Source organism: Hypanus sabinus, chromosome 7 (genome assembly GCF_030144855.1).
Source record: "Hypanus sabinus isolate sHypSab1 chromosome 7, sHypSab1.hap1, whole genome shotgun sequence".
Taxonomy (NCBI): Eukaryota; Metazoa; Chordata; class Chondrichthyes; order Myliobatiformes; family Dasyatidae; genus Hypanus; species Hypanus sabinus.
In genome coordinates this window covers 19470249-19484093 of record NC_082712.1, presented here as the reverse complement: position 1 = coordinate 19484093, position 13845 = coordinate 19470249, and the positions used below count along the sequence as shown (strand labels likewise).

At 39.7% G+C, this 13845-nt stretch overlaps 1 protein-coding gene across 2 annotated transcripts in view; it reads right to left on the bottom strand.

Moving 5' to 3' along the window:
- The window catches only part of galnt7 (UDP-N-acetyl-alpha-D-galactosamine: polypeptide N-acetylgalactosaminyltransferase 7), a 134205-nt gene that overhangs the window by 75866 nt on the left and 44494 nt on the right, over positions 1-13845 (bottom strand). For both annotated transcript variants that reach the window (XM_059974279.1, XM_059974278.1), the window contains exon 2: positions 13118-13569. In XM_059974279.1, the coding sequence (XP_059830262.1) occupies positions 13118-13569 (452 nt within the window). The remainder of the gene's footprint in view (positions 1-13117; positions 13570-13845) is intronic.

Here is a 13845-nt window from a genome sequence, read left to right as displayed (position 1 = left end):
GAGATTCTTTCTTTTCCCGTATCCATTTAGATTCCCATTTATATATAAAATCTTCTGGTACGTTTTCTCCTATTTTATCTAGTTATATTCTAACCCATGCCGGTTTATCTTTCTCGAAAAAAGATGCAATAAATCTAAGTTGATTTGCTTTATAATAATTCTTAAAATTTGGAAGTTGTAATCCTCCTAGATCAAATTTCCATGTCAATTTTTCCAACGATATTCTTGACATCTTACCTTTCCAGAGAAATTTCCTCATATTTGTTTAACTCTTGAAAAAACTTCTGGGGTAATTGTATTGGTAATGATTGAAATAAATATTGTAGTCTAGAGAATATATTCATTTTTATAGTATTTACTCTACCTGCTAATGTTATTGGTAATGCCATCCATTTATCAAGATCTTCCTGAATTTTTTTCAAAAGTGGTAAATAATTTCATTTGTATAAGTTTTTTATGTCATTATCAACTCTTATACCTAAATATTTTATACCATTTGCTGGCCATCTAAATTGAGTTATTAATCGACATTGATTATAATCTCCTTTAGTAAGAGGTAAAATTTCACTTTTATCCCAATTTATTTTATAACCCGATATTTTCCCATATTCTTCTAATCTATAAGATAATTTGCGTAGTGAATGTAATGGATCTGTTAAATAAAGTAGAACATCATCAGCAAATAAGTTAATCTTGTATTCTTCCTGATTAACTCTGAAACCCTTAATATCTGGGTCCATTCTAATTAATCCAGCTAGTGGTTCTATTGCCAACACAAACAAAGCAGGTGATAATGGGCAACCTTGCCTAGTTGATCTTGTTAACTGAAATGATGTTGAAATTTGACCATTTGTCACTACTTTAGCTTTGGACAATGAAACTTCTTGACCATGTCTGCATGCTTTTATGCACTGAGCTGTTGTCCATGATTGGTTGATTAGATATTTGTACTGATGAGCAGGTATACCTACTAAAATGACCACGGAGTGTGTATCTTCATGATCTCCTCACAGCACCCACTGTTTCAAAGAGAATAAGCCCAACTTCTCTACTTTTATCCTCATTAATAAAAATCTACCTTCCCTGAAATGATCTGTGTAAATCTCTTTTGCAAGCAACTTCCATGCTGTTGTACTCAATGTCTCTGTTTATAAAGCCCAGTGTTAAACTTTGGTTAGCACTACCAAAAAGGGAAAGGATCATTTATAGCATTCTAGCCCTGGTGGGAGTATTCTTATTAGTCCCATGTTATATATACATTTTACGCCAATGCTGCAAGTGCAATGTGTCCAGGGATACCTACAGGAAGTACTAACAATCTGGTATAAACTGTTTACTGCTACCCTATTGATATTTTGATGTTGTAGCAGTAAAACTTCAATCAATGACCTGTGTAGTGAATTACAGCATGGAAGTACAACTATGTAACAATACTAACAAGAAAAGCCCACAATGGACAAACCTTACTACCTTAGTGAATGTATCCAGACACCTTGCCAACTGAGGGCCAAAGAAGAACAGTACAGCACAGGAACAGGCTAGTCAGCCTACAATATCTATGTCAAACACAATGCCAAATTAAACTAAATCGCTAAAGAAGTAAATAAAACTAAACCGTATTGTTCAAACTTGCCTAGCAAATGAGTGTAGTATATAATGACCCCTTTCAGAGCCCTCTAATGCCTCTCCAGCTGGGAGTGATATATTAACACAAACTGAAAATGAAATTTGCTGAGAACTTGTGGAACACTAAAAATGTGACCGAGTCAAATGCTTTTCTTTCTAAAGTTAATACAAAAATCACCCTAGTGGCGAAGTCTCTCACTCGCCGTCCGAGCAGAGGAAATAACTTCACGGGAGGGTCAGAGGTCGGCATGGTGATGGCGCAGCGCAGCCCGAGTTTGAGCGTGTGAAACCTGCTGCTAGACATGCCGGCCACTTGTGATTCGTTAATAGAAGACATTGAAGATATTGTGTCAGGACAAGACCCCAAAAGTTTAAAAAAAATCAAAAAAATCACCCTAGTTCGTACATGTAATTTCATTAACTTAAATGGATACAAAGCCAGGGAAAGACTGTCCCAGTGAGGGATGGCAGAGTCGGGTTTCCTGTACTCTCAAGTCTGTAATATAGTCAAAATTGGTTACATTTTCCATTAGTTAGCTTTATTAGTTGTGTGGACGCTACAACATGCAGGGAAATGTGCCGCTTGCATCAATGACCAATGTAGTTGGAGGATGTGCTGGGGGCAGCTTGCTAGTGTTGCCATGCTTCCACTGACAACGTAGCATGCCCACAACATACTAATCCTAAACAGTATGTCTTTGGGATGGGAGAGGAAACCCAAGTGGTCACAGGAAGAACGTAGAAAATCCTTATAGTCTGTGGCAGAAACTGAACCCTATTCGTTGCCACTAATTGTGGCAATAACCACTTTGCTACTGCACTGCACTCATTAGAATTAGCTTCAAGATAACTACACAACGGTGAATACAAGGGAATCTGCAGATGCTGGAAAAGCAGAAACATTGACTGTTTATTCTTCTCCGTGGACCTGCGGAATTCCTCCAGCATTTTGTGTGTGCTGATTGAACAAATTATAATCAAAGATTGTCGTGCAATTTCTTAACTCAATCCTTGAGATAATAAAATTAGAAATATGCACAATAATCCAGCAGACACCGGACTCTTTGACTCGTAATTTAGCGCGCCAGAGCATGATTATCTGACTGCAGCCTGACAAGACCCAGACCTGACCATATGTTGCACTTAGATCAGACTGGGTCTGGATTGGCTTTTGTTGTATTTGATTTTACGTTATAGCCAAGCAAGCACCTATAGAGAACTGTAACAGTCATTATTTGTGCAACATTTGCAGTGACAAGTCATTTTTAAGCAGCTTTTCTTGAACAAATGCATTGTAGAATTTATAACTCCATTTAATGCATGCTATTTCAGCTCGTGGTGCTGGAGTTCCAAGTTCATTTTGTACGTTCACCCATGACCTCGTGGGTTTCCTCTGGGTGCTCCGGTTTCCACCACAATCCAAAGATGTACTAGTTGGCAACTGAATTGATCATTGTAAATTGTCCCGTGATTAGGCCAGGCTTAAATCAGAGATTGTTGGCAGCATGGTTCAAAGGGCTATTTTCAAGTCGTCAAATCAACTTTGTCATTTCGACCATAACTGCTGGTACAGTGCATAGTAAAAATGAGACAGCATTTTTCAGGACCATGGTTTACATGACACAGTACAAAAAAACTAGACTGAACTATGTAATTGAAAAAAAACAGGAAGCTATACTACAGAGCTACACTGGACTGCATAAAGTGCACAAAAACAGTGCAGACATTACAATAAATAATAAACAGGACAGTAGGGCAAGGTGTCAGTCCAGGCTTCGGGTATTGAGGAGTCTGATAGCTTGGGGGAAGAAACTGTTGTATAGTCTGGTCATAAGAGCCCGAATGCTTCAGAGCCTTTTCCCAGACAGCAGGAGGGAGAGGAGATTGTATGAGGGGTGCATGGGGTCCTTCGTAATGCTGTTTCCTTTGCGGATGCAGCATGTAGTGTAAATGTCCATGATGGCCCGATGATCTTCTCAGCTGACCTCACTATCCACTGCAGGGTCTGGCGATCCGAGACGGTGCAATTTCCGAACCAGGCAGTGACGCAGTTGCTCAGGACGCTCTCAATACAACCCCTGTAGAATGTGATGAGCATGGGGGGTGGGAGATGGACTTTCCTCAGCCTTTGCAAAAAGTATTTTGTGTTGTATGTTGATATGTTAACAATGTACTGGTTATTATGTTAATTGGTCATTGTAAATTGCCCTGTGATTAGGCTAGTGTTAAATAGGTGGGTTGTTGGGTGGTGCAGCTCATTTGGCCAGAAGGGCTCTTCGCCACGGTATCTCTAAAACAAAATAGACAATTTTAAGTGGTTACCTGGAATGCTTCAATGTACCAAAAGAGGGCACCAGTGAATAAGTAACAGCTGTACATCAAGTTCTGGGCCTGCTTAACAATTTTCAGAAATAATAGGGATGGAAATTGGTATACTGGCATGGGTAACAAAGGTTAAGATAGATTGGGGAATAAATAGGTCATTTTCAGATGGAAAGGCTCTGACTAGTGGGGTGGCATGGGATAATCACCACTGAGGACCAACTATAGTTATAACCTCAATGGGGAGACAAAGTACAGTAGAGTAAAAGCTTTCTTTGTTCAGCACTTTACAACCGTGCGCTAGAAAGAAGTGACTAGGCTGATTGACAAGGCAGCTCTGAGGGAGCAGCTAGGGCAACACGAGGGCAGGTTTGAAAAAAAATGCTCAGGCTGATTCTTGATGAAGGAGCATACTAGATTAAAAGCTCCTTTCCCATCAGGTAAGGAATGTGACAGAGATCATAGCGTTGTACCACATTTTCTAGTGATACAAAGGTGGGACTAGTTTGGGCTGTGCGAACGAATTCAGGGATGATATGGACAGATGAAGTGAATGGTAAGCAAACTATAATATGGCAAAATCTGAGGCCATCCAATTTGGTAGGATAAATAACGTGCTTTTTTTTGGTAAATGCTGAGAGAAAGAAAGGTGTTGGAATTTAGAAGAACCTAGCTGTTTCATGTCATAAATCAATAGAAGTTAAATATAAATCAGGAAGGCAAATGGTATGTATGTTAATCATTATGTGAGAATTTGAGTGAACGAGTAAAGGGATTTCTTAAATTTACAAAGAATTTTGAAATATAATGCCATGACTGCTTACCTATCAAAAGAGATTCTTTTGATAGAGGGAGTGCAAATGTTTACCAGGTTGGTTCCTAAGATACATATAGAGGGATGGGGGTGGGGCAGGAATGGGAACTGCTCCATGAGAAGGGAGTTAACAGGTTAGATAAATTCAGTAAGCAGTGACCTCATTGCAAAAATCAGAACCCTTAAAGGATTTGGTAAGTTAGATGCAGGGATGATATTTTTCTCTAATGGGGTATCTAGGTCAGCTTCAAAATAGCACTTAGCCATTCAAGAATGGGTGAAATAATTTTTCATGCAATGCCATTATAAGAAAATGAAGGGAAAGCATTTCACTACAAAATGTGCAACTCTAATCTAGAGTAAGTCTATTACAAACCACAAATACTGAATGGATGTTGAGGTGTTTAAGTTGAAAGCATGTTTCCACAGTTCACTCATTTTCTTAACTACACCCAGTGACATGGTTGTATAATAAAACATCATGGTTTGCAAAACTTTTTAAAATTAATTTTTCAGGATTATGGCACACCAGCAGTTACAGGCCTACAGTCAGAAGCAACCAGCTATCACCTGATGAAGCTAATGTTGAATCCAATTTACTACCTCATCCTGAATGCCAAGCAACTGAATTGTCTTCATTAGCCTCTCCTATGGGACTTTGTCAAATCCTTGCTGGAAGGTCCATGTAGACATATTGCCTTTCCTTCATCAATGTCCCTGGTAACCTCTTCAAAAAAAAATTTTAAGATCACTATTTTGTGTGACATGCAAACTTATGAGACGTCGTTTCCCTCATTTAAATCAATAACTAATGTTGTGAATACCTACAGCTTGGCCACTGATACATGCAGGATCCCATTACTTACTGCCCGCCACCCTGACAAAGACCCAGTTCTTTAAAGAAGGTGAAAGAAAACAGAACTACAGTGCCTAACATCACCAGTACAAGAAATATTAGGGTCTATAATATGTTAAAGAATGTGAGAACCGGACATTCAGAAATATGGTTCTTGTGATTTGAATTTCCTGCTCTAAATCCCTCCACCCCTCAACCTCCTTTAAATTCTACAGTGCTTTCATCAGTCTCTTAACTACTTTTGGATCAGAGTTTTCTTTTGTCTGACTGCCGCGAGTGAAATCCCAAAATTATTTTTCTCCGTGTTGAAGGTGCCACATTAACAGTAAATAATGACTTACTGTAACTTGATCATTAGATACAGATTTATTTGGGGAGGGAAGTGTTATAATGGCAGTCTTGCAACAGTTGACTTTAAAACAGCACAATTCTGAGGTCAAGTGTTCATCCAACTGGAGGATGAAATAAACTGGCAGAGGTCACAATGGCACTGGGCCAAAAGCTTTCTGCAAAGAAAATCACAAGCAAGGCCCTTGCAATGATCTCATGTTGATGCTTAGCGCTCTTATCACTGGTAATCTACACTGACATTAAAAAAGTTATGGTGTGTATAGTTTTTGCTGGACTGCAATGTTGAAAATTCGCCGTCTAGGCTTTGGAATCTCTCCATTACCATGTCCAACGAATACACTTTATTATGGAGCATTCAACTCCCACTTAGAATAGTAAGTGGTGGAGAGCATACAACTGTCAGGATCAAATCATGGGGACAGAATAAATGTATTAAAATAAACACATCACAGCTGCTGCCAGTAGGGGAAACACTGAACTCAAGGAACTTGTGCAAATAGTTACAGATAAACTCTATAATACGGGCCTGGCACACTTCAGCACTTTATGAACGCACCATTAACCACATACAAGAACTTAAAGTTGTAATGCATGATATTTTCAAATTCCGCAAACCACCAAACTCCTGAGGTGTTTCCTGAAATTACACTTTGCTCCTAACCATTTGTCCTCTTTGCAATTGCCTAGCCTTGGTGAGACTGTAGCAGGAATATGGAATAGGGGATTTGGTCTCCTTACAAGATCACAAGGAGATAGGATAAAGTAGCAGAATTAGGCCATTTGGCCCATTGAGTCTGTTCCACCATTCTATCAAGGCTGATTTATTATCGCTCTCAATCTCATTCTCCTGCCTTTGCCCCATAATCTTTGATTCCCTTACTAATCAAGAAACTATCGGCCTCCACTTTAAATATACCCGGTGACTTGGCCTCCACAGATGTCTATGGCAATGAATTCCATAGATTTATCACTGGGTGATATTAACGCATGTTAGGGAAATAAGGGTGACACTATGGCATAGGAGTTAGCATAACACTTTACTACACCAATGATCGGGGGTTCAGTTCCTGCTGCTTTCTGCAAGTTTATATGTACTGTGTGATTGCGTAGGTTTCCTCTAGTCAGAGGTCAGCAACCTTTTTGCCTCTGTGGGTCAGATCGTGTATTAATGAACGGATGGTGGGCCAGGTAAATGCCATAAAAAAACTGAAATATAGGAATTATCCATTCAAATGCATCTAGTTATGTTTTGCCTCAAATTAATGAATAACGCATGCTAAAAAATCACTTGTGCTTAAGGTTGCCTACCCCTGCTCTAGGTGCTCCGGTTTCCTCCTGCATTCCAAAGATGTACAGTTCAGGGTTTGTATGTTGTGGGCATGCTAGGTGAATATCTTGCATAAGCTTTCAGAAGGTGGTGGTAAAAGCAGATATAGTTACACTGTTTAAAAGGTACACTTAGATCAGAATAGCAGAGAGTGTTAAGAGGCTTATTGCAGGCAAATGGGATTAATGCAGATAGGCATGGCGGTGTCAACTGGGGCTCATTTCTGCACTGTACGTCTCTGTGATTCTGTGAGATCCAATCTTCATTGCTCTGCCCATCTTAACAACTCATCAGTATTGTTCCGAAACCAAAGGTTAACCTTCTCAATATCAATAACATAACCAAATTTTAGGTCATCGTTGAACTTGCTAATCATCTCCCAATTCAAATCCAAATCATTAGTGTACAACAGCAAGGACCTCAGTCTCCACTCATTATAGTACATCACCAGAGATAGGATTCCACGTGAGAAATGCCCACAATCATCACCTTCTGCCTCCTGCCAACAAGACAATTTTAAATCCAATTTGCCAAATGACCCCCTTTCCAATGGCCTTGTCTCCTTATGTGGGATTGTACTGAAGTTCCTATTGACTACAATGACCATGACCAGGCAGCCATCGATCCCAGGGGATCATGGGTTTGCGCCTCTGGTGGAATGTGTCCTCTCCAGGACGCAAGACTGAGCAGGAAGATTTGAAGAACTGGCTGTTGCCCATGCAGCAGGTTCCCCCCTCTCCCTCTCTGATCTAGGCTAAGGGAAGGGCAAGCGCCAATACAGCTTGGCACCAGCGTTGTCAGAGGTTGCCAGAGTAAAGTTGTAAACAACATCAAACCAGCTTAGGGACCCCGGCTCTGGATTTTGTCCTCTGGGTTTACTCCCGAAGCCTCTCCCATAGGTGGGTATGGCCGCAAGGCAGATTTGGTTTAGAAATCAGAGTTTTCCTTCTACTAGGCGGGCTGCCATCCAAGGCTGACAAGCCCACCTGCCCAACCACGACCAAGTCTTTATTAACATACTAATTACCTTTTTTGAAAAATTCAATCCAATTAGTTGAACAGGATCTTCCATGGTCACTATCTCCGTATTAATCCCCCTCCTCTTTCAATTGGAGATTAACAGTGTCCCTCAGAACTTCTAACGAACTTCTCCAGGCGTAATATTGAAAGCGCCATGATTGATTGCAGCATGGTTTTACAGCAATATGAATATGCAGCACCACAAAAAGCTGCAGACAGAGTGGACTCCGTTCAATACTGTACAGGCATATGTGCCTTAAGAAAGTAATATCCTTTAAAGATTCTCACCATCCAAGCCATATCATCTCACAGCTACTACTGAGCCGGAAGTACAGAAGCCTGAAAGTTCCACACCACCAGGTTCAAAAAAAAGCTACTTCCCTTTAACCATTCTGTTCCTGAACCAAGCAGCACAACCACAATCACTGCAGTTTAGCAATACTATGACCACTTTGAATGGAAATTAGACTTAAATTCTTTGTTCTTTCCCGTAAAGACTGAGCTTTTCATTGCATTTATGCACACATGCACCTGTGCATATGATAGATTTTGAACTTTGAACTTTCTCTACATCCCAGCCAAGTAACTTGACTTATCCTTGCTTTTCAAAGCCACTAACATGATGAAGGAAGCTCTGAACACCACTGGAGATGATAGACCTTCATTACTACCCTAAACACCAGCAGCATAATGGGCAGGAGGTAAAGCAGGTATCTCTGCTTACAGGGAAAAAAAATACAACAGAATTTTACGAAAAACTATACATAAACAGACAAAAACCAATGGCAAAAAAAGAGACAATATGTAAACAAATACTGAGAACTTGAAAATGAGTCTGTTGATCATAGATAGTAAAAGGGACCACGTTTGCCATTCTCTATTATCTGGAACCTCTTCTGCGCCCAGCAAAGATTTAAAAGCTTCTGTCAATCTCTTGTTTGGAATATATTACAGCAGGACCCAAGAATTTCTTCACAATTAATCCTGTTAAGACTTTCTTTCGTCCTTCTTTCTTTTCATAGGTAATTTGTTCTAGAATTATCTCTCACTGAGGTTTTCAACAATACAGTGCCTATAAAAAGTACTCAACCCCCTTAGTTTTCATGTTTTATTGTTTTACAACATTTAATCATAGTGGATTTAATTTGGCTTTTTTGACACTAATCAACAAAAAAAAACTTGCGTTTCAAAATGAAAGCAGATCTCTACAAAGTGATCTCCATTAATTACAAATATAAAACACAAAATAATTGATTACTTAAGTATTCACCCCCTTCAAGTCAGTATTTAGTAGATGTACCTTTGGCAGCAATTACAGCCTTAAGTCTGCATGGATAGGTCTCTATCAGCTTTGCACATCTGGACACTGCAAATTTTCCCCATTCTTCTCTACAAAACTGCTCTGTCTCTGTCAGATTGCATGGGGATCATGCATGAACAGCTCTTTTCAAGTCCAGTCACAAATTCTCAATTGGATTGAGGTCTAGACTCTGACTTGGCCACTCCAGGAGATTAACATTGCTGTTTTTTAAGCCATTCCTGTGTAGCGTTGGCTTTATGTTTGGAGTCATTGTCTTGCTGGAAAACAAATCTTCCTCCAAATTGCAGTTTTCTTGCATACTGCAGCAGTTTTCCGCTAGGATTTACCTATATTTTGCTGCATTCATTTTACCTTCTACATTCACAAGCTTTCAAAGGTCTGCTGCAATGAAGCGTCCCACAGCAATGTACATCTACCACCATACTTCATGGTAGGGATGGTGTGTTTTTGATGATGTTCGATGTTTGGCTTACACCAAACAGTGTTTAGTCTGATGGCCAAAAAGCTGGATTTTGGTTTCATCAGACCATAGAACCTTCTTCCAGCTAAGTTCAGCGTCTCCCAAATGCCTTCTGGCAAACTCCAGCTGAGATTTTATGCCAGTTTTTATATCAATAACTTCCTCTTTGCCACTCTCCGATAAAGCTGACCCTACTGAAGCACCCAGTTGTTGTCTCACAGTCTGAAGCACACAGTCTCTCCCGTCTCAGCCACTGAGGCTTCTAACTCCTCCAGGGTTTCCATAGGTGTCTTAGTGGTCTTCCTCACTAGCCCCCTTCTTGCATGATCACTCAGGCAGATTTACATCTGTTCTTTTCATTTCTTGATGATTGGTTTAACTGTACTCCAAGGGATATTCAGTGATTTAGAAACTTTCTTGTATCCATCTCCTTACTTGTGCTTTTCAATAAGCTGCTTGAAGTATTCTTTTGCTTTCATGGTGCTGTTTTTGCCAGGATACCGACTCCCCAGCAGTTGGACCTTCCAGATAACAGGCATATTTTTTACAACAATCAATTGAAAACACCTTGACTGCACACAGGTCTCCAAAAACCGATTGCCGTTTAAATAATTATGTGACTTCTAAAAACCAACTGGCTGCACCAAGTGATGATCTGGTGTGTCACATTAAAAGGAGGATGAATGAATACTTACGCAATCAATTATTTTGTTTCATGTTTATAATGAACTTAGATAACTTTAACACAAAAAAAAAATTTCTATTGATCAGTGTCAAAAAAGCCAAATTAAATCCACTGTGATACAATGTTGTAAAACAATAAAACACGAAAACGACCAGGGGAGGGGGATCACCTAAAACTTGAAAGTATTCACCTATTTTTTTTTATATATAGGCACTGTAATAGCCTTCTTCATAGCGAATACATTTGAAAAACATTCAACAAAACTTCCAGCTTCATGTACAGATTATCCTACACTTTAACTGCCTTTAATGTACTTATAAGTGGTTGCATTATATTTAGTCTTGCCTGCTCATGTCAATTCATGCCTCTCCCCCCCCCACCCCCCCGGGTAAGAATAATAGACTTCATTCTTTAAAGAATTTCAGAGGGGCACGTGTGTCTTTAAATATGACAAATGGATAAAGTAACTTTAAAAATTCTCCAACACTAGAAAATCTGCAGTTGCTGGAAATCCAAAGCCATACACACTAAATGCTGGAGGAACTCAGCAGGGCAGGCAGCATCTATGGAAAAAAGTAAGTAGTTGACGTTTCAAGCTGAGATCCTTCTTCAGGACTGGAAAGAAAGACGTCAGAGTAAGAAGGCGGGGGAGGGGAGAAGTGGCACAAGGTGCTAGGTGATAGATGATACGTGGAACTAGGAGGGAGAAGGGGGTGGAATAAAGAGCTGGGCACTTGAGTGTTAAAAAATATCCTCCAGATATTGCGTATCTGAATAATTGTGTCTGAATCATCAGTTCTGACATACTAACTTCTCACATAGTAACACATTTAAAATGCTACCACTCCCTGTTAAGCAGGATGTGTCTGCTTTGTCGTTAGAACAAGTTTGATAACAAAACTCAAAGCATTCTCAATTTTCATGTTACATGCACTTTGTCTTTTTTACTGCCGGAACAGATGATAGATATCTTTCCCGCCAATATGCACTATGCTTTAATTGCTTTTTTTTTAAAAAAGCAGTTGTGCGTTATTGCATGACAACAGATGACCATTACTGCCTCACCATTTTCTACCAAAGTAGAAAGTGCATATACACTCGGTGGACGTTTTATTAGATACCTCCCTTACCTTAAAAAAAAGTGACTAATAAATGTACGTTTGTGGTCTTTGCTGCTGTGCCCATCCACTTTAAGGTTCAATGTGTTGTGTGTTCAGAGATTCTCTTCTGCACACCACTGTTGTAACATGTGGTTATTTCAATTACTGTTACCGTCCTGGCAGCCTGAACCAGTCATGCCTTTATCATCTGACCTTTCTCATTAGAAGCATTTACGTCCACAGAACTGCCACTCACTGGATGTTTTTTTGTTTTTCACACCATTCTTTATAAACCAAAGAGACTGTTGTGCATGAAAAGCCCAGGAGATCAGCAGTTTCTAAGATATTCAAATCACCCCGTCTGGTACCAACAATCATTCATTTCATGGTCAAAGTCACTTGGATCACACTTCTTCCCCATTCTAGTGTTTGGTCTGTACAACAACTGAACCTCTTGACTATGCCTGCATGCTTTTTATGCAATGAGTTGCTGCCACATCATTAGTTGATTAGATAGCTGCATTAATGACCAGGTGTACAGGTGCACCTAATAAAAAGTCCACAGAGTATACGTCAGCATATGCTACCCTAAGATTCATTTTCTTGTAAGCATTCACAGAAAATACAAACACAATCAAATCATGAAAAACTACAAAGATAGACAACGAACCTGAAAAAACAACAGATTTTGCAAATAGAAAAAGAAAGCCAAAATAAAAATAAGTAATAAATAATATTGAGAAGATGAGTTGTAGAGTCCTTGAAAGTGAGTCCATAGGATGTGTGGAATCAGTGTTTGAGTGAGTGAAGTTATCCAGTCTGGTCCAGGAGCCTGATGATTGAGGGGTAATTACTGTTTCTGAACTTGGAGGTGTAGGACCAAAGGATCCTTTTCCTCATTGCTGATGACAGTAGTGAGAAGAGAGAATGGCCTGGATAGTGGAGTTAGAAACATGGTCCTTGATAATGGATATTGCCTTCCCAGGACAGTGCAGGAAGTAGGATCAGACACAGGCTACTAGTGAGGTGAAGAACCAAAATGTAGATTTTTTTTTAAAGGGCAGGGTTAAAATGGCAAATTTGAAGGGAAGGGGCAGTATTTGAGGAGAGAGAATATGAAATGCAAGAAATCTTGGGGTGAAAGAAAAATGCAACAGGAATGTGATTGTAGTTGAAAGATGTGCAATTCAATGTATTAGCTGAATAATGCAATTTTACATCTATTTCACACTTACTCTTCATGTCTCAGATCATTGATCGTTCGATCCAGTGATATCTGATCACTGGCCACCATGTTGAAACCGAACTCCTTGATAGATGCCTGCACAGCATCTTTATATTCAGGACCCAACACTAGGGGCTTGGCTTCTTCTCCAGGGCCATTGATTATACCTGGTGGTTCTGGCTGTTTGGCCTCAAAGTTTCCCAGGACACCATTTCTCAACACTGGATCGGGGTAAGCAAACTTCTGTGGTTTGAATGTAACATACTGTTGCTGTATGGCATTCTGTTGGTTATTGTCAGCACCACGCTGTTGTCGTGCATTTTTATTTTTCAATCGGATAGATTCTAGGTCCACTTCCACTCCTTCAACTTGAGGCCAAGGAACAACTGGCTGAAATCTGTTATTCAAAACAGGTCCATTATCAGCTATATTCGGCAGTTGCTTGTTGCCATCTCTTCCTGGCTAAAAAGGGAAACAGATAACAGAAGTGAGTAATCAGAATTTTCTAAAAACTAATATGAACAATGGTGTTGTAACCTTACGATTTGCCCCACTTGGCGTTTGAACCTACTCTAATTGATTTCAGAGCCATTTCTATTTGCTTATCAGCTAGTTTTCTTTCTGAATTTTTCAGTCCAGAAGCTTAAGTCCATCTCTTAGCAAAACTGAAGATATAACTGAATGGAAGCACTAACATGTGATGAGAAAGTACTGATTTAACCTGATGCTAACGTTCAG